At 45.8% G+C, this 21,668-nt stretch overlaps 1 protein-coding gene across 1 annotated transcript in view; it reads left to right on the top strand.

The window, feature by feature from the left end:
• Window positions 1-21,668, top strand: part of Ninl (ninein like) — a 77,125-nt gene that overhangs the window by 11,314 nt on the left and 44,143 nt on the right. Inside the window, exons 2-3 of the mRNA XM_036185963.1 lie at window positions 19,193-19,386; window positions 19,888-19,984. Of these exons, the coding sequence (XP_036041856.1) occupies window positions 19,204-19,386; window positions 19,888-19,984 (280 nt within the window). The 5' untranslated portion in view covers window positions 19,193-19,203. The remainder of the gene's footprint in view (window positions 1-19,192; window positions 19,387-19,887; window positions 19,985-21,668) is intronic.

Genomic DNA, 21,668 nt, shown 5'->3' on the forward strand with positions numbered 1-21,668 from the left:
CCTGCTGGTGTGTATGTGCACCAGCTGCATGTCATGTTGGCTATAGTACCCCAAGGATTTAGGATGCTGTGAGGTATATAGTGGGTGCTCAGTAAATGCCTACCCGTGAATGAATGCTTTATACCTTGCTTCTCCTAACCCTTTTAAAAGCTTGAGACGGAATCTGGCCGTTTTGCTCAGGTTGGCTTCAAACTCCTGGGTTCCCGTGATTTGTCCGAATCAGCTCACCAGGTAGCTGAGACTGCAGGTGTGAGCAGACTGCATTGGCCTTTCTGTCTGGAACATGGCTGAGTGTGGTTCGTGTGCACACAGTGTTGTGCCGGAACAAGTTACAGTGTACTGCTTATCTTTTATGCTCCTGCCCAGCAGAGCATTTCTGTCATCTGGAGGTGACTTGGCAGCTGATAAGTGTTCTGTGGCCCTGGGTCATCAGGCTGGGGAGCTCTGTAGACTTGGTTTCTCTTATATGAAAGGAACACCCTGGGTTTTACTAACCCTGTGGCTCAGTGCGAGTTGTCACAGATGGTCATCTGTGTAGGATGAGGTTGTTGAGGTCCCTTGAGACTGACACTGCTTACAGGTAATTGCCGGAAACTAAAAATAATGCAAAACATAAAAACCCTGGAGAATAATACAAGGCCTTGGAAACAGAATGCCCTTGTAGAGCAAAGCAGAAAGTGCGGGCCGGTGACGTGCTTCTGGTGCTTGATGTGGGGAAGAGCATAGTGGCCAGAGTATGAAATGGGGTCGTAGCTCTCTACATTTTACTGCTTTGTTGCAGCTCTCAAAAGTATTTGTGCCAGGATACTTACTCAGTGCCTCTGTTCACCCACTTAGAGCTGCCCCTCAACACGCTTTTAAAGATCTCTGGGAAGCACAGAGCTGGAGGCGTAGCCTCCACTGTGCCCTCAGCCCTCAGCAGCCTTCTAAGCAAGGGTGGACAATCAGCTTCCTGGGTCCTGCTTGGGTCCTGCTGATAGCTGAGATGAGTGTTACTACTGTTGTTGTTGTTATCCACATGGAAGGAAGGGCTGTGGATCTCTGCCTGCCTGATGAGGGGAGAGCCAGAAACTCAGCTGGCAAGCTGCGAGCCTTTGCATGCCCGGTGCTCACAGAGGCCAGAAGAGGGCATTGGATCCTTTGAAACTGCCTAGAGGTGGCTGTGATCCGCCATATGAGTGCTGAGAGCTGAACCCAGGCGAGGCCTCTGTAAGAGTAGCCAGTGCTCTGAACTGCTGAGCCATGTCCCCTGCTCGGCCCTCCCCCATTTTTGAAGCAGGATTTTTCTTTCCTTGACTGCAACTCCCAAATGCAGGGATTACGGGTATGACACACTCAAGACTGGTTTTTCGTCATTGCTGCAGCTGCTGAGTGTGGGGACCCTCTCAGTGCCCCTGTGGCTCGAGCTTACTTCCAGAACCCTCCTGCTTTGTACTTACCTTCAGGTGCTTCCTTGAGATGGCTTTTCTTTGTAGTTTGCCTTTTGTGTTTTTACCGGTGTGAATATAATGATGGCTAATGCTTTTGATACGGAGTTTCTTAAAGGCTTTACCAGCTAGTCCATTCCCTCAAGACTGCTCTCTTAGTCTCTGCTTGCCCTCATCTCCATCACATCCTAGAAATGAGCTTTCCTAGCTATTCAGGACAGTGTAGTATTTGATAAATAGTATATATCCCCAAGCCAGACACAATTAGATGGTTGGCCAATGGGGGAAACCGTGAATCAGAATTCCTGGAAAGGAGCCATGTCTGCGGAGGCTGACTGACAGATTAGAATGCTGGTGACGCGGAAAGGCTGCAGTGTTGCTGGTCCAGAGCCTAATTATAATCTCTCTCTGGCTTACCACTAAATAGCCGTTCCTTGCCTCCCTCTCTCAGACTTGACATCCTGTGACTAACAGATAAAAACATTCTGGAATGGATGAGCTTAACAAAACCAGTAAAAGGGCTGCGAGTGTTGTCAGCTTCCAAGGTCATTGCAGAGTTCTTCCCATCTTGCTGTGACCTCCCACCTGATGTGCCCGCCGATATATTTAAAAAGTGTCTTGATCCATGGCTTTCTTTATCTTCTTACTATAAACATTCTTGGCTGGGCAGCGGTGGCACACGCCTTTAATCCCAGCTAGGTGGGTCTCTGTGAGTTCGAGGCCAGCCTGGTCTACAGAGCAAGATCCAGGACAGGCACCAAAACTACACAGAGAAACCCTGTTTTGGAGGAAGAAAACAAAAATTCTTAAGTTGCTACCTCATCGGCACATGGTATTTGAGGAGACCCAAGTCAGGACGTGATCACTGACATTTAGCTTTAGAGTGAACTGTGCCTTTTATTCCTCGGAGGTGGAAGCTGTTGCTCTCACTGACACCAGCCTTCGTCTGTGAAAGGGTCACTTTGATTGGATTACAGACCCCTATGATTTTAAAATGTATTCAGTTTTATGTGTGTGTTTCATAAAACTTTATGGAACATTGGAATTTTATTTGATCAGGCACTGATTTTTATATAGAAGATTTATGATATAATTCAAATATAAACTTAGACATGTATCTTCATTCATTTATGACATCTTAAAGTGTGTGTGTGGTTTATATGAAGCTGAAGTGTCGGAGTAAAATTTTCTTTTCAAGGCTGTGGGTCTTAGTATGTTGCCAAGGCTGGTCTTGAACTTCTGGATACAAGTGGATTTCCTGTATCTGCCTTCCAGGTAGCTATGATGGGGGGGGGGGTGTTGTCATGCATAAATGATTAACCTTTGAATTCCAATTAAGGAAAGAAAAAAAAAAAGGTCAAATATGAGGTACTTCATTACACTGTGCTTTGTGATTTCCAGGAGAAAAGTCACTTTCCAAGGGAACTCCTATGAATATTGGGGTCAAAAAAGATGTTTTTAAGACATTTGAAAGAAATTTTACGGTCTTCAAAATATACCTCAAACACTTCTAAAGAGGTTGGCACAGTGAGATCTCCTGGACATGCTGTCAGTGTGTCTTTTCTTACTCTGGATGGTCGTTGTGAGTGTGTTTGCTTTATAAATAATCCCTTGAGTAAACATACCCACCTAATGCTGGACTTCTGCCCCCCACCCCCCACCCCTGGCCCCCAGCTCTGCCTAGAAGATTCACACCAGCTTCTCCAAAGCACTTGCTGTGGTCTACCTTAGCTCTTCTGGGGAGTGTTACTTGTGAATTCTTTCCATCTTTCAGGGACTGGGCATTTGACCCTCAGTCTTTCTGCTCTGACCTTTTTGTGTTAGAATAGGATGTGCTGGACTCAGAAGCACCATAGATGAGATCAGAACTATATCCTGTCCCATGTGTGTCCTTCTGAGAGGCTCACCCTCCTCACTACCATCCTTGTGGGGAAAACCTATGATAGGCAATGTTCCCTACCCAGGTCCTGGGTGATACATTCCTGTATTTGTCTTAAAAGAACAAGGAATTACCAGACTCCAGTTAAGGTATATGCCAATGCTGACCTAGCCTGTTTATTTTAGGCTAACTCCTATCTCCTCTGGACTCTGGAAGAAACTATATTGTTTTACTATGAGAAATAAGTACAGTTATCCTTCCTTCCTTCCTTCCTTCCTTCCTTCCTTCCTTCCTTCCTTCCTTCTTTCCTTCCTTCCTCTCTCTCTCTTTCTTTCTTTCGTTTTTTTGTTTGTTTTTTGAGATAGGGTTTCTCTGTGTAGCTTTGCACCTTTCCTGGAACTCCCTCTGTACCCCAGACTGGCCTCAAACTCACAGAGATCCACGTGCCTCTGCCTGCTGGGATTAAAGGCGTGCACCACCACTGCCCAGCTCAGTTATTTCTTTACTTCATTTTCCTTTTTTTTTTTTTTTTTATATAGTCTTTTTTTTTTTTTTTTTTTGTGCTGAGGATCAAACCCAGGGTCTTGCGCTTGCTAAGCAAACACTCTACCACTGAGCTAAATCCCCAAACCTTGATACAGTCTTATGTAGTCCAGGTTGGCCTCATACTTGATGTATAGCCAAGGATAACCTTGAACCTCTGATCTTCTGCCACCACCTAGTGAATGCTGGGATTATAGGCATGTGCTACCACCATCACACCCAGGTTATAGGCTGCTGGGGATTGAACCCAAGGCCTCATACATGCCAGGAAACACTCTAGGCATTGAGCCATATTCACAACCCCTATATTTTCTTTACAATTATCTTTAATAGTGAAGGAAATCAGAAAATGACTCTATATGTCACCCACAAGCCGTTAGTTAGAGATACCAAAGCACAGAGGAGGACACTAATGGCCACTCCTGAGTGTCCCCAGGCCTGGCAGAGACCACTGTCAGCCAGTGCTTGGCTCTGTTTAAAATATCACTTCGCCAGCCCTTGCTTTAGATCACATATGTCTTTTCCAGAAGCATTTTGAAGTCACTTAAGATTCTCACATAAACAAATGTAGGAAATGACTTTAAGTATAGTGGGGTTTGGAATGGGAAGTCTGCTAAAAAGGTGTGTGGATTCTTGAGACACTCAGGGGGACCTTGCTAGTGCAAACCTGGCTTTCCTATGTGTTTTTTTTTTCTTGTGGGGGGCCTACCACCCAGCTCCCAAATAAATCACGCACAGAGACTTATACTTAATTATAAATGTCTGGCCTTAGCTTGGCTTGTTGCTAGCCAGCTTTACTTAACTTTAAATTATCCACTCTACCTTTGGCCTTGAGGCTTTTCCCATTCTCTTACTTCTGTAAATCTTACCCTTACTCCATGGCTTGCTAGGTAACTGGGTGGCTGGTCCCTGGAGTCTTCCTCCTTCTCTGGCTACTTCTCCTTTTTTTTCTCTTCTCCCAGACTTCTCCTTCTAATTATCCTCTTTGCCTGCCAGCCCCACCTATCCTTTCTTTTGCCTTGCTATTAGCTGTTCAGTTCTTTATAAGACCATCAGGTGTTTTAGACAGGCACAGTAACACAGCTTTACAAAGTTAAACAAATGCAACATAAACAAAAGTAACACACCTTAAAATAATACTCTACAACATCTCCTCCTTTTCGTCTAAATAAAAAGAAAGGTTTTAACTTTAACATAGTATAACTATATGCAGCAAAAACAGTTATTAAGTAAGAATTAATTTACAATATTCAGTCCATTTGCATTTAGCAAATTCAGAGAAAGCACTCTACCATCCATCCATCTTAGTGACTCCGAAGGTTTATAATTTTCTCTCTATCATAACTAAGGAAAACTGCACCTATAACTACCTAGTCTTCAACCCCTCAAAGGCCCCAGAAGGACATAATATTATTTGAGTAAACAAAAAGTGCCTTGCAAACAACTTCCAAAACTAGCAGTGACAGAGACATCTGACTGCCTGAACACTCACCCGAAGTTCCTCTGCTGGGCAGATGATGAAGACATGGTGAGGGTGCCTGTGTTAGCCGCTGGGAAAACAGAGCAAAGGGGAGGGGAGTAGTCATCAGGCTGAGGTGAGTTCCACCCGGTTTCCTCAGTTGTAGCTTCAGCACCTTCCATACCTCAGAATGTGGCTCTTTTAGAAACAGGGTCTTGAAGGGGATATTATGTGAAAATAAGGTAAAACAGGAAGTACTGTGTCAGCCCACTTGTAACACTGACAGCGTGATGTTGCACATCTAGTAGTTCTTGGCACATACCACCTGGTATCCTGCAGTTTCATGTAGGCTGACAGGGACTCCCTAGGGGCCACACGGACTCTTGGGACAAAGGCTTAGTCTGACCTAACTACTTCTCCATCAGATGCCAGTTACAAGCTCCAGGGTGTGAGCTGTGCTTATGACAAAGTATACTGTAGAGTTCCTACTGACAGTGTGTGAGGGCAGCTTACAGGGCTGAGACACATTAGCTTGTATTTACAGGCCTGTTATACCCACAAAGGAATACATGTCCTATATAGAGATACTTGTTCATGCTTATTGCTCTAATGTTTATAGTAGCTAAGAAATGGAATGAGCCTAGATGGCCATCAACTGATGAATGGATAATAAAAATGTGGTACATCTGTACAATGGGAAGAAAGATGAAATTATGGAATCTCCAGGTAAATGAATGGACCTGGAACAGTCATAATGAATGAGGTAACTCAGGTCCAGAAGGTCAAACATTACACATTCTCTCTCATATGTGAAACTGGCTTCCAATGTTTACGTTTCTTTGTAGAAACCTAGAAAGAAGCCATGGCAGGAAAAAGTGTTGACAGTTCTAAGAGTTCTTGGTGGGTGGAGTCTGCAGGTCTCTTATGCATAGAATCGTGTCATTATACAAAGGGACATCTGACTTATTTCCCTGTCTGCATCCCTTTTGTTCCTTGTCTCATTATTCTAGCTAAGACTTCAAGCACTGTATAATTGCGAGTGTGAGAGTACAGACCCTTGTCGTATCCCTGATCTCGCGGGGAATGTTTTGATATTTGTTACCTGTTTAGGGTGATGTTGGCTGTAAGTTTGTCATAAATAGCTTTGTTATCTTGAGGTTCCCTCCAACCCTAGCCTCTCCATGACTTTTGTCATTAAGGCATATGGGGTTTTGTCACAGGTCTTCTCCATATCTGTTGAGATAATCATATGATTTCTGTCCATAGGTCCATTTATGTGATGAATCACATGTATTGATTCATGTGTATTAAATTAGTCCAACATCTCCAAATGAGACCAACTTGATCATAATTGGTGATCTTTTGAGGTGGTCTTCAATTGGGTTTGCATGTATTTTATTGAGAAATTTTACCTTCATTTACAAGAGAATCAGTCTGTAATTTCTTTGTCTCTTTTTTTTCCCCTTCTGTATTTTATCTGGTCTTGTATCAGGGTAATACTGGCTTGATTAAAAACAAACTGGCTGCATTTCTTCATTTTGGAATCATTTGAGGAGTATGGTGTTAGTTCTTCGTTGAGGGGTGGTAGACTCCTGCAGTGTGTCTGGTCCTGGCCTTTCAAATCTTTTACTCGTGGCTCAGTCTTACTACTGAATGTACAACTGCAGAAACTATTTATTTCAACTTGATTTAACTTTGGTGTCATATGTATCTAGAAATGCATCCTTTTATTTTCCAGTTTAGTGGAACGTGTTTTTAAGTTATGACCTAATGACTTTCTGAATTTCACTGGTATCTGTTGTAATATCTCATTTTATTGAGTCTTCTCTCTGATTTGATTAGTTAGCCGAGGAGTGTGTTTTGTTCATCCTTTTGAAGAGCCAACCCAATGCTGCATTAGTTATTTGTATTGTTGTCTCTACTATTTCTGCTTTGATCTTAATTCTCCCCATACTCTGCTCCTGTGTCTGACCTGTTTCTCATTTTTCTAAGGCCTCACGGTGTATCACCAAGCGATTTCTGTTAGGTCTGATTTTTTTGATGTAGCACCTAGAACTATAAAATTCCCACTTTGGACACTCTTTGTTGTATTCCATAGGATTTTGTACGTTTCATTTCCAGCTGTGTGATAGGCAAACACATTTACACTTCTTCCTTTCTAGTTCTACCTAGGGTCGCATTTTTCTGGGTGGGGATATCAACAGCTGCTTGATTAGAGTTGGAAGCCCCAAACCCCCACATGTCTAGGAAGAGGAATGAGATTAGGCCTAAAAATGCAAAGAGAGAAAGCCTGCCACCACAGCACCCAGGATCCTGAGAGGGAGGGCGAGTTACTGGCTAGCCTGCTCGTCACAACAGCAACCTGCTTCAGAGAAAGAAGTGAAAAGATCCTGCCATTAATGTCAACGTGGGTAAAATGGGAGGGTAAAATGCTGAGCGAAGGAAGCCACAAGAGGGGGAGAATAGTGTTTAGAGGGACCTAAAGCGAGATGCTAAAATGATAGGAAGATGTTGGTCTAAGGATGGAAATGAGCCAGTTTGTAGTGGGAAGAAGCCAGAGATCTACTGTACACAATGACTGTGGTGGATTATTGTGAATCACAGTGGTTCTCATCACATGGGGAAATTGTATTATGAGATGATGTATCATGAAATAATGGCACTTGGTGGCTTAAGTGTACAATAAGACTTACTTTGAAAAGAAGTTAATCTTTATATTATAGATACAGATGTTTTGCCCAGGTCCCTGTGTGTGTCACTCTTGGGAACACTTCTGCAGGCACAGCAAGGTGCCTAGCTCTCTGTGCACATCCTGGCTGGCTGATCTTCACCCAGACACCCAATGCACAAAATCAGCAGTAACTTGGCTTTCAAAATCTAAGTCCTTTAAAAATGGTTCAGTTCTGCAGGTATTGGGTGATGTCACTGCTGCGGGTGGTGAAAATATAGAAACCCCAACGTGACTGTAGGTTCTGTATGTCTGTCCCTCAAAGCTGGCAGTCTTTCTGAGTCTTCCTACTGGGGAAGTAGTGTCTGTGCCTAGGTGACCAAAGGGGACAGTTAGACCAGCTGACTCTCCATGCCCCATGCATGGAGATGTGGTGGATAGAGGGGACTTGAGAAACACCTTACCCTCCCTTGGCTCCTGCCAGGACAGAGAAGAATTGCCCTCATGAGGAAGTTCTCCAAGCTGCCTCAGACAGTGTTCTCCCAGGACAAGGGGTCAGGGTAAGGTGCTGGGTGCTCCTGGGATCAGATCACAGTTTTCTTGTTCTCCTCAGTCCATCCACTTGAGAGTCTCTGACCCTGGCCCTACTTCTCTGTCAGTCAGCAGGGACCTCTTCCATCAAGGAGACCGGAGTAAGGAGGGTTTGGTAAGAATCACGAAGTCCATGTGTGCATCACCTGTGACTGACCACCCCTTCCCGATGGCCTGAGCCAGAAGCGTCACCTGTGTACCTCTCTTCCATTCAGGGTGTCTGCTCAGAAAGGAGGTCCTTTCCCAGGTCCCTGCAGATGAGGCTGGTTCCACATTGAGTGGTGTTCCTGGTGTTTCTCTGTGGTTTCCACAGCATGGGGTTTTGCGTGTTTACATATTGGCACCAGAAGCACCTGGTCTTTCCCAGACTGCAATGGAGATAACAATGCTGCAACAGCAGCAGCAGCAGTGGAGGCAGAGGTGGCAAGGACCTGTGCATGCTAGGTGCCAGCTTTGTGATAAAACGGATGAGAATAGCCAAATAGCTTGCCCTAGAGAGTGGGGTCTGGAGGTAGAGGAATCCAGTTTGACTTTAACCATATTGGAGGATCTCTGGTCTTTCTGCTTTGTGGGAATGTGGCAAGTCACGATGGGCCTCCCAGAGGAAAGCCCACACCATCATACCATGGGAGCTCATGGGTTTTCCCACATCAACATTTCCCTGCCCCCTGCAATACTTGTTACCGGCTCTTTCTCTGGACTCAAGCGGCAAACACTTCAGCCCTCACCTTGGATCTTCTCAAATAACAGTCAGTAGGTCAGCCTCTCCTTGCACATGGCTGGATGCCCTGGGCAAATTGGGGAACAAGGTGCATACTGATGTCACATGGCTCCTATGAAACAGTAGAGCAGGATGATTAATGTCCCAGGTGTGGGTGGAGACAAGCGCAAACTGATTAGGAGTGACATCTAGGCGCTTACAGAAGGGGAAGGCACATGAAATACGAAATCTGTGTGTGTGTGTGTGTGTGTGTGTGTGTGTGTGTGTGTGTGTGTGTTTCCAACCAGGTATAAAGAGTACAGATCAAACAACTCAAATTTGAAATAATGTGTACAACCAGAGACAAGAGCTGGGGTGATTTGTGAAGGCTTCAGGATCTCCCTCAGCATGGCAGTTAAAGGCTGCACCAGAGCCGTGGGGCTGAGCTGTCCCTGCCACTCTGTCTTCACTTCTGGACTCCAGATGGACCCTCACTGCTGCTTCTCAGTCTTCGGTTGCTTGCCCTGACCTGGTCCACATTGTATCTCCCAGATACACCCACCAGGTCAGAACCTCTGGGGTCCACTGCTTTCAGTGCCACTGTCTTCTTGGCTCACGGGTACACCTGGAGACAGGTAGCTGGGGTGACATTCTCACTGTGCATTCAAGGTTCTCTGAAGTCTCAGTTTCCATGGAATCACCAGCACTCCATGGATCTCCTTTCCCAGTGTTTCTGGGTCTCTGTGGGATTCTGGGCACACCCTGGCACTGCCCTCAGATGTTCTCCTGTGGGTCTGTTTCCCTCGAGAATGGGGCTGCTGTCTTGTAAGGATTGTCTGCCTGTGCTCTCTTCCTGGGCTGGCTCACTGGGAATGGGGCTCCTGGGCGTGGACTCCCGGGAGGATGTGCTACTCCTTGTGTCTGTCATCTTAGAGCGCTCAGTGCTCACATCTTAGGTGTTTTCAGCACTTGAGATCTATGAGGATATGAACACCGAGGACATTGTTGGTGAAGATGTGGACTAAATTGTGTTGATCGATTGTGTACCCTAGTAAACTTGCCTGAGGACAGAGCCAGCCACTAGATTAGACACAGAGGTCAGGCAGTGGTGGCACACGCCTTTAATCCCAGGAAGTAATATGGCAGGGCAGAGAAAGGTATATAAGGTGTGAGGAAACAATAACTCGCTCTCTTGAGGCTGAGGATTTTGTAGAGGTAAGAACTAGTGGCTGCTGCTCTGCTTCTCTGATCTTTCAGCTTTCACTCTGATATCTGGCTCTGAGTTTTTTATTAAAAGACCATCTAAGATTCCAACAACACTCAATTGTACTCTCAGTCTCTCTAAATGTCTAGTTTTTAAAGTGAGGCATTTGTCAGTTCTGGGGGGAGCCAGGAGGGCTCTCTTCAAGGATGGAAGGGTAGAAGGAGTCACTATGCACCCTGCATCCTTTCCTCTCATCTCCAGGCTGTTCAGAGAGAGTGGGCAGAGTGAAGTTGGGAAGGGTAGGGGCATTGTTCCCCCTCCTTAGAGGCAGAGGAAGGTTGGGAGGTTCTGCAGGGGCCATTGTGCCACCCTGCCCTCCATCGTGATCAATTCTGTGCTGCCTCTGCTTCTTTTGAAGAATTAAGTAGGGTGCCATGACACGAGTATATCCCTTTGGTTCAAGGCGTCTTTAATCTCTTGAATTTTGTGCCCCATTGAAAACATCTGGAAAGCAAGGTTGGGGTCTGTTCTCTTGGGGTTTCTGCAGAGGAAATCAATGTATCTTCCTCATGGTACAGATATGGTTATACCATACCTTCCACGATGCAGGGGATGGGGGTGGCTCTTTGTGGGGTCCACAGTCGTTAATCGGTTCAGTAGGCCTTGAAACTGGGGAGAGGTGATGTGGGACCCAACAGCTTTGGGATAAAATTTGCAATTTGGAGTGCTTTATCTCTCTGATGGGAGTTGTCCAGTCACTAAAAGGGAGAGGACCACTCCCAAGTCTCCAGATGTCAGTGGGAAGCCCTTCATATTGTGTGTGACCAAATCCCTCGGGAGTACGATATTCATTTGTACCCCTAGAAGCCCTTGACTTTTTCCCCAGAAGCGAGTCTTTTCCCCCAGACCAAAATCACTGAGTTTGATGTTCCCTCCCAGTCTAGAGGATGTTCTCAGGCTTGATGTCTCTGTGGGCAATATTGTGACTGTGTATGTATTTGATGGCCAAAATCAGTTCTCTAAATAAAGTATGTGCATCCTCCTCCTGCTTCAGATACCCACACTTGGTGACCTGTTTAGCAGGGGTCCCTGGGCAGCACATTCCATCACCAGGTAGGTTTTCTGCTTGGTCTTAATGACCTGCAGCAGCTGTACTATGTGAGGATGCTTCAGGTGTTGCTTATTTGGGCATACTAGCAGGAGCGTGGAAGACAGTGGTCTTGAGCTGGTTCAAGAGGTTTCAGAGAAGAATTTTAGTATGTTGCCTAGGAATCATTTTTGTGATAAAGGAAGTAGCTGCCTTTTGCCCTTGTCCAAAGAGTCTGCCCGAGGGTACAATGAAGAGTTTTGGATTAATTCCATTGACAGAAGAAATCTCTAAACAGTCTAGTATGGACTCTGTTGTGTGGATATTAGTGGTAACTCAAATGAAGATTTATAATGAAAGGAGCAAGCTGAGCAGGGCACATGACAAAAAGTAAATTTTGAGGAGAAAAAGAGCACCAGGAAGTGGAATAAGGATAAATTCTGAGACCAGCCTGGTCTACAGAGCTAGTTCCCGGATAGCCAGGGCTACAGAAAGAAACCCTGTCTCCCCACCCCACCCCACCCCACCCGCTAAAGAAGAAAGGAAAAATGGGTGTTAAGGCATGAAGAAAAATGAAATAAACAAGAAGACAAGGCTGAAATAAATGCCCCCAAATGAATAAAGTCACATAAACAAAAACCAAAACCTCTGAGCATGTGCAAACAAGACAGCAGGAAAGAGCTCACTATTTGAAGTATGTCAGATGGTCGATGTTGAAGTCCAAACAATCACCAATGTCCAAATCCAATCCAACCACCAACTGCCAAGCTCCAAGTCCTACAGATCACCACCAAACAGCTCTCTGCACAGAAGGACACAAACCAGCCCCATGCAATGCATTATGTGGGCAGCTGTCTTTGGACTAGGAGGAAGTATCTTTCCCCTGATGGGCCACAACACAGCCCAGATACCTGCACTTTTATACAGAGCCAAGCTAAGTTTTATTCTTTTCGTGTTTCCAGGAAAATAAGAGGAGGTGGCATCCACAACTGACAATGGCGGGAGGCATTGAACCTTAATGGCTCCTAAGGCTGTTCATCTCTGTGACAAGGGGACTGATAAGCCAAGATGGTGTAAGCAAATGGTGACCATAGCAGAGGTCCAGGAGGTGGCTGGTTACTCAGCTTTGGCAGTCACTTTCTGCCTCAGGTGATCCTATTTTTACAGCTATACCACATCTCCCAAGCTCTCTGTAGCTTTCCAAACAGCACCTACTGTAGAGTGTTCAAACACATGAACTGGTAGGGACAAGTCCACACCATCCAAACCATAGCAGGTACTCTCTGCACTCTACAATAATAGTTACAACAACAACAACAACAACAACTGTAGTTAGAGTTTTCCTGCCTGGCCCACGGTCAGGACAAATCTCTCTCACCTGCCAGTCCCGCAGTCACTCAGACCCAACCAAGTAAACACACAGAGACTTATATTGCTTACAAACTGTATGCGTGTCAGGCTTCTTGCTAACTGTTCCTTTATCTTAAATTAACCCACTTCTAACAATCTATACTTTGCTACATGGCTCGTGGCTTACTGATACCTTACATCTTCCTTGTCCTGGTGGCCGCTGGCAGTGTCTCCCCACCTCAGCCTTCTACTTCCCAGAATTCTCTTCTCTACTTGTCCCACCTATACTTCCTGCCTGGCTACTGACCAATCAGTATTTTATTTATACAGAGCGATGTCCACAGCAAACAACAACAACCACCACCCCAGTTATAACAAGGATACTGATTATGCTTCACTCTGTATGACTCTGGTATCTGTGAGTTACTGAATGTGCCTGATACTGTAATGGCCTTTTCAAACTGTCCCTAGTAGGTTGTCACTCTTTGGTTTTCAAACCTCATTCTATCTAAATTCAGGTAATTATGTTCTTTAAAAACTAAAAACAAACTCCTTAGTGTGAATGGATGCTGGTATGGTGTTGCTGTAATAATTTCCTGAGACACCTGAGTCGTGCTGTTAATATAAGGGCTGAAGGCAAGAGATAACTTCCCCGTCACAAGCTGGGGATCCCAGTAAACTGTGGCGTGACATAGTAAGAGTGAAGGAGAAACAAAACTGCCAGCTAAGATTTCCTACAAGCAGCAGGGGGTCCTTGCCATAGCCGTGGGAGATGCACCATTTCCAAGTGTCCCCGTATTTCCTGTTCTAGAACATATTGCCTTAGAACATGAACCCTGTAAACAACAGAGATTGACGTCTTGTAGTTCTGGAAGTGTCGAAGTGTCAAACTCAAGGTGTCTGGAAATCCACAGCATACTGCGGTCTGCTTTCTTACACATAAGTTTTTCTGTGAGTCTTCACGCAGAAATGATTGAACACACGTGAAAGCCTCTTCTAGGGTAATGCACTCTATCCTGACGGTGATATCTAATACCTAATAAGCTATGAGGAGCCCCCACCTCAGCTTTTGCCTAAATGTATGGTCAGAGTGGATCAAATTCTAACAAATACACAAAGATCCAACAGTATCAATTCAATGACATTCTTAAGTTTTCTAATGTCAGAAGGTGATAGCTGTTTCTGTGTATAGACATTCTTGCATTTCCCCCAGGTCTTTAGTAGAGAAATGCGGTCCAAAGCACTAAATACTCCTTAAACAGAGCTCATATCTACCCACTGTACATTTTAGGAACCAAGAAACTGACCGGTCTCATAATTCAGCTTCTTCATGATTCTTTTCTGTTGATTAAATAGTTAATAGATGTTTGGAAAGAGAACAAGCAAATTTGAAGTGAATCCTAGGAATCTGTCTTTTACATTTTGAATTTATTTATGCATTTGTTTATAGACATAGTTTCATTACATAGCCTGGCCTGGTCTGCAACTTGCTCTGTAGACCACGAATGGTACTAGGAAAATTGGACATTTAATGCAGAAGAGTGAAACCAGATCTTTATCTCTCTGTCTGCATGAAAATCAACTCCAAAGGGACCAAAGACCTTAATGTAAGACCCGCTACTCCGAAATTGCTACTAGAAAAGTAGGGAAAACTCATCAAGAATGAAACATAGGTAAGAATTTTGTGACTTGGACTCCATTTGCTCAGGAGATTTGGCCAACCATTGACAAATGTGCTGCTGCCATAAAATTAGAAAGCTTCTGTACAGCAAAGAACACAGTTAGCTGAGTGAAGAGATGTCTGCAGGATGGGAGAATAACTTTGCCAGCTGTATATCTGATGGAAGTTTAATGTTTAGAATATACAAAGAACTTAAAACTGATGATGAAGAAACCAGTCAAAAGGGGCTAAGGAGTCTGGAGTGATGCTCAATTAGTGAAATATTTGCAAGGCAAACCATTAGTATAGAAATTGATTCTGATGGCTGAGGAGTGCTGAGGGCAAAAGCTGCTACTGAAGGCAAGACCACTAAGTGCCATGTGTGGTGCTCAGCTGGATCCTGGGTTCTGGCTCCTGGCAAACCAGGACCCCATCTTATTTGTTCGTAGTAAGCAGATATATAGAGGCCATTGGTGGGGCTTGTTTCCTATTACAGAGGTCCCCAGGTCCCACAGAGGAGCTTCACTCCTGCAGCTTCTGCACTGCTCCTGGTCTTTGATATTCAGTGGGGTCATGGGGACAGGGATTAGATTCCCTTGGGACTGCACAGATGGATTGCAAACCAGCTTTGGCTGCCTCTGCTTCCAGAGGGCTTCTCTGTCCTGTAGAGTGACTGCCAAGGATGACTGGCTGGGGCAGATCTCATGTGTTTGGAAGTAGGTTTTACTCCTGTGTGATGAACAGGCTTTGGCTCCCCTGGCAGCAATGTTTACAGTTGAGTTTCAAAATCAGCACTTTTGAGACTCCTCATTTCTGCTAGAAAAACATTCATCATGAAGCAGCCAAGTGAATTATTACCCCATTTCACATTTAGCTGCTAAAAGCCAGGCTTTTGGGTGGTTTGATGTGCAAATAGCTTACACACCTGTGGAATCCTGAGGAGTATCAAGTAATGAATTTTGAGTGAAGAAGAAACAGAAAAGACTTTTGACATGCCCAGGGAAATGGCCCCGGATGTTTGAATGGGTACAGCAGCTTCCTTAGGAGGCAGTCTAGATGTCAAAAGATTCTTCACCCAGTGAAAGCTGGCAACTGAGAATAATGGGAAGCAGTTTGGGTGCTTTTGTTGGGAAAATAGAAAATCTGCCACATAACATTTTCACAAGTGTTAGATTACAGACCCTCCAGTTGTATCCACTTCCCAGAGTCAGGATCTCCACCCCCAACCCCCTGCAGCCTCCTCCACTAAGGAGTTGGTAAGAGACACAGTGCTGGGACTTTGCAGCCCCCAGCTGAGTCATCTCCTTTTCCTTGAAGCCACGTTCAAGGCCGAACCTAATCAGTTTTGCTCAGACCCAGGATGTCCTTCTGTTAAAGTTGGCCTTTCACCAATGCCTTCCTGACCTAAGCAGGCTGGGTCGCATGGTATGGAATTTACCTCCCACCCCCCAAAACCTGTAAGGGCAAGAAACCTCCCTTGTTCCTTGGGATCCAAGACTCTTTCTGCCTTTAAGACCCCATCACTCTGCTGTGGCATTGTAACTCTCCTGATATTGTGGAAACTGAGGCAACTAAGGGATTTTTTTTCCTCATGACCCTGTAATGCTATCCTTTATGGTTAATTCTAAAGAAGTTTTTCCTTGGTCCTGAAGTCTTGCTGTTCCACTTCAGGCCAAATTGCTGTCTGTTACTGCCCTAGAATTTGCCCACGAAGGGTAGTTTATTTTCGGCCTCTTTTCTGCAGACTTGTTCATCTTTTATTGTCCTTGACAAGAGGCAGTGTGACCTTTTGTGATGTCAAGTGGAGATCAGAAGAGCCGGGGAAGCACTGCACTATTCCCTTTTCTGGTAGAAAGGAAGCTGGACAGAAGCACGCGGCTGGTTCCCTAAGCTCAGCAGCCACAGGCTCCACCCCACCTCGGGGCTCTGACCAGATGCACAGGCCACATCTGCCCCCTCAGTGCACTTGGCCAGTCTGGATGGTGACGTGCATTTATCTCTCAGTTGCTGTTGCAGGACTTGTCCCAGTGAGACCTTAGCTCAGTCCACACTAGGAACCAGTGCCTCTTGTCAATGTAACGTGAGCCAGTAACGCAGCTACTAGCTGTGGACATTGCCACTTGGAGTGGAGGCTGTTTGGGGATGACAGGGAGAAGGAAGAAGAGAGAGGGAGTAAGATGGCAGAGCATTCTGGTCTCCAGGTGTGTCCTAGTTCTTTCTGTTGCTGGTAAAACACTTGACCAACAGGCGGTGGTGGCACACCTTTAATCCCAGCACTCGAGAGGCAGAGGCAGATGGATCACTGAGTTCAGGGTAGGACTGGTCTATGTAGAAAGTTCCAGGCCAGCCAAGACTACAGTGAGACCCTGTCTCAAAAAGGGGATGGGAGGTGTCAGTATTTTAATTACACAGTATTCTGTTGTTGGTTTTTTTTTTTTTTTTGTGAACTTGACACAAACTAGAATTGTCTGGGAAGAAGAACCTCAATTGAGAAAACGCCTCCATCAAATTGCGCTTTGGCAAATCTGTGGGGCATTTTCTTGATTAATGATGGATGTGGGAAGGCCCAGCCCACTGGGGGGCAGTGATACCCCTGGATGGTATAAGAAAGCAAGCTGAGGGGCTAGAGATGGCACTGGCTGCTCTTCTAGAGGTCTTGAGTTCAATTCCTAGCAACTACATGGTGGCTCACAACCATCTATAATGAGATTTGGTGCCCTCTTCTGATCTGCAGACAACATGTAGACAGAACACTGTAGGCATAATAAATAAAATAAATCTTGAGAGAGGAAGGGAGGGAGGGAAGGAGAGAGGGAGGGGGGAGGGAAGGAAGGAAGGAAGGAAGGAAGAAAGGAAGGAAGGAAGGAAGGAAGGAAAAGAGAGCTGAGCAAACCAGTAAGCAGCACTCCTGGACATCCACTGCTTCGGTTTCTGCCTCGAGTTCCTGCTCTGACTTTCTTTAATAATGGACTGTGATGTAGAAGTGTAAGCCAAAACCTCTCCTCCCCAAGTTTCTTGGTCATGGTGTTTATCACAGCAATAGAAACCCTGACTCAGACTCATGGCCACCCTATCATCTTTATCATTGATGGACACTTTGAGTGCTTCTCTTCTTGGCCATTTTGGGGTTAATGCTATAATGAATGTAGAAATCCAGATATCTCTTTAAGACCCTACTTACACTTCTTTGGGGGTATATACCCAGAAAAGGCATTGCTGGTTATAGGAAAACTCTACTTTTAGTTTTTCTTGTGGCGTCTCTGGTGGTTTCCATAGGGACCACACCGTTTTTCATTATCACCATCCATCCCTCCATCCATCCCTCCATCCATCCCTCCATCCATCCCTCCATCCATCCATCCCTCCATCCATCCCTCCATCCATCCATCCCTCCATCCATCCATCCCTCCATCCATCCCTCCATCCCTCCATCCCTCCCTCCATCCCTCCCTCCATCCCTCCCTCCATCCCTCCATCCATCCATCCATCCCTCCATCCATCCCTCCATCCATCCCTCCATCCATCCATCCATCCCTCCATCCATCCCTCCATCCATCCCTCCATCCCTCCATCCATCCCTCCATCCATCCCTCCATCCCTCCATCCATCCCTCCATCCCTCCATCCCTCCCTCCATCCCTCCCTCCATCCCTCCATCCATCCATCCATCCCACCCCCCTCTTCTGTGGCTGTACACTTCTCCTAGAAAGTAGAAGTTCAAGTTCGTCACCCACTCCAATGGTTCTGACAGCCTGTGGCCGGGAAGAAGATACTCAGCTTCGTTTTGACACGGCCGGCCACCTAGGAGGTATCCTGAGAAAGAGGCGTTAATGTTTTGTGCCTCCTGCCTCAGCCTCCCCAGTATCCAGGACTACTGCACACTTTCATTGGTGTCTCTCCTTCATATGCTCTCCTATTTAGTGAAGTTTAGTGTAGAATTTACTAATTTAATTTTTAAGTAGATATTTTTATGTATAAAGGAGAGATCTTGTGTTTATAAGATTAAACGGAAGAGAGAGAGAGAGAGAGAGAGAGAGAGAGAGAGTGTGTGTGTGTGTGTGTGTGTGTGTGTGTGTGTGTGTGTGTTGAAAGTGGTGTTTGCTCTTTAAGATATTACTAACGATTTTTTAGGTATTGGAATTGTGAATGGTTGAGCTTTTTTGTGCTTATCTCTTCTCTCCTCCTCTCCTCCTCCGCCTTCTTTCCTCTCTCCCCTCCTCACTCCCTTCTTTGAAAGGAATATTGTTATGTTGCCCAGACTGACCTCAGACTCTGGGGTTCAAGCAGTTCTCTGCTTCAGTCCCGTATGTTGCTGGGTCTGTAGGCAAGTGCCATAGCACCGGGCTTTATCTGCTTTTTAGTTAGTTATTCTAGAGTTTTTTTGTTTTGTTTTGTTTTCACAAGAACAAAATCCCTTTTCTTGTATCAGCTTGGGCCCCTGTCCTAGACACTAGCCTCTCCTGCAAAGAGAAGCTGATTCTTCCAGCTGCACTTGGCCCCGAAAGGGCTCCTGATGCCTCTTTGGACACGGTACCTCTGGGATCTGCTTTTGTCCAACATATAGCCACAAGAGGAGTGGGGCCGAGAAACCTATCCTGACATGTACTTTTCTCCTTTGTGACCAGCCTGCTATGGGATGGACAATGAAGAAGAGGACCACTATGTCTCCCAGCTCAGGGATGTCTACAGCAGCTGTGACAGCACGGGGACCGGGTTTCTGGACCAGGAAGAGCTGACCCAGCTCTGCACTAAGCTTGGCCTGGAAGAGCAGCTGCCAGCCCTTCTTCAGATGCTTCTTGGAAATGACCGCTTAGCCAGGGTGAGTGTGGGCTCCTCCTGAGGGAGTGTGCAGAGCTGTGCCACTGACACAGGCATTTGGGAAAGGAAGGTCATCAGCAGTGAAGCAGGGCTGTACTAGGGTTGTGGAAAGAGCTTGAGGGAATGTAAGCGGTCACACCCACCATGTGTAGGTGACCCGCCACACCAGCTACTGTTCTCTAATTGTGTTGTTTAGTTTGGTTTTATAAAATGATTTATTTGGTGGTGGGACAGCGGTTCACAATTACCTCTGTATTAGATTCTTCTAGTGAAAAATAATTTTAAGTACATCTTTGGAAAAGTGAAAGGAATGTTCTCACTCCAAAAGGCAGTGATCAGAAAAAGACTCTCAGTGGTTTGGTTTGGTTTTGTCCATCAAATTAAATGTGAATCTGTGGAAAGTTAAATGTGCATCTGTGGAAAGTTAAATGTTAATCTGTGGAAAGTTAAATGTTAATCTGTGGAAAGCAACAGTGTCTTTTCCTTACTCAAATTCCTGCAGGTCAACTTTGAGGAGTTTAAGGAAGGTTTTGTGGCTGTGCTGTCCTCTGGCTCTGGTGTAGGACCCTCTGATGATGAAGGTAGTTCCTCGGAGTCAGGTAAGAGACTTTCCTCTAAGCACTTAAGTTTCCTTCCTATATTTGCCTGTGGCCTCTCTTTCTGTCACCATCAAGCTGTGTAGACTTGAGCAAAATGCCTGGAGTTTCCTCTTCTGTAAATGCTATGAGATTGTAACATCTATTACCTACCTGTAGGGGGCGCTGACAAGTGAACTGAGGGGTGTGGAGCAGGGAGAGGTGGTACCCAGGGCTCTGAGGTACCAAGCAAGTAGACCAGCCTTCTGTCCTGGACGGTAGCATCTGCTGTCATAGCCAGTGGTGTTAGTGTGCTAACAGGGCTAACAGGAATCCCCTCGTGGAAATGCTTGTGGGGCAGGAACACAAGAATAAGTACAACTGTGTCATGGCAGGAAGCCACCAGCCCCAAGGACTTGGTCCTAAGGTACAAGAACAGTGGGCTAGGGGTGGAGTTGGGGGAGCTGGAGGCAGTTCTGTTGAGGGACATGAGGACTGTATGAGGTGGATGATTTCAGGGTTCACTGGGAACAACTACCCCCTCTGGCATGCTGTATGACCATAGACATCATCGTTGCTGTATCCTGCATAGGTTGAAGGACCCTACCTAGTCAGGAGCAGAGACGTAGAAATCAGTAACAGTGAAAGTCACAGGCACTGGCACTCGCAACAAGCGTCTTCCAGGTGCTAGGCCGTGAGCTTCCCGTGTATTTTATGTCGATTTTTACCCTCTTAGACACCCCAGGGTCCTGTCACACCCACAGTTGAGCTGAGAAGACATTTGTCCCTGATCCGTAGTTAGTTCGTGACAGCTTGGGTCTGAGTCCCTGTTGTCCACTGTCCCTGTGCACACAGTGTCAGAACACATGCTGCTTGCTTTGGATGACGTATCACCCTTCTCCTGTCTGATGGCAGAGACTCTGGGCACAGGACAGAGAGCCCTGGGGTCTGTGTCAGCCCCACACTGCTTGCACAAGTGTTTGTCTCATCCCTTTCTAACTCCAAACATGAAGAGGGCTTGTAGTCTCTCCTGACATAAGAGTTTGGACAGTAACTGGGGTATCAAAATGTCTTTGGCGCACCCCTTTAATCCCAGCACTTGGGAGGCAGAGGCAGGCAGATCTCTGTGAATTCGAGGCCAGCCTGGTCTCCAAAGCAAGTTCCAGGAAAGGCACAAAGCTATGCAGAGAAACCCTGTCTCGAAAAACAAAAAAAGTCTTTGGAAAAGTGAGACCCAGCCCTCTGTTGGACCAAAGGTAAAAGTTACTCTACTTCCTGTCATGTGACACTGCACAGCTTCAAACTGCACCATCTCTGGAATGTGTTCTGTTTCCCAAAGAAGTTAGCCTCTTTAGCATCTGTACTTCGTCCTCGCCAATACCAGTTCTTTCTCTTGTCTTTTCATAGAACTTGAGGAGCTTTTCTCAGCTAGGTAGCCCCATGCCTTTCCTGACACATGGCCCCTTATGCCACTGAATGGAGACCAACTCCTGCCCATCTCTGTTGTGGGACCTCCAGGGAAGAGATGCGAACAAAAGTCTGTTTGCTCTGATAGAGCACTAACTACAGGCCAGAGAAAAGATTTTTACCCATGCCTCAGTGGGGAAACCGGTGAGATTAGTTACTCACAGGAGCATGGATGGAGGCCCCACTCTCCACCAGCCTCTTCCCCTAGCTCTTGCTCAGTGCTGATACAACCTTGGATGGG

This window comes from Onychomys torridus, chromosome 4 (assembly GCF_903995425.1).
Source record: "Onychomys torridus chromosome 4, mOncTor1.1, whole genome shotgun sequence".
NCBI lineage: Eukaryota > Metazoa > Chordata > Mammalia > Rodentia > Cricetidae > Onychomys > Onychomys torridus.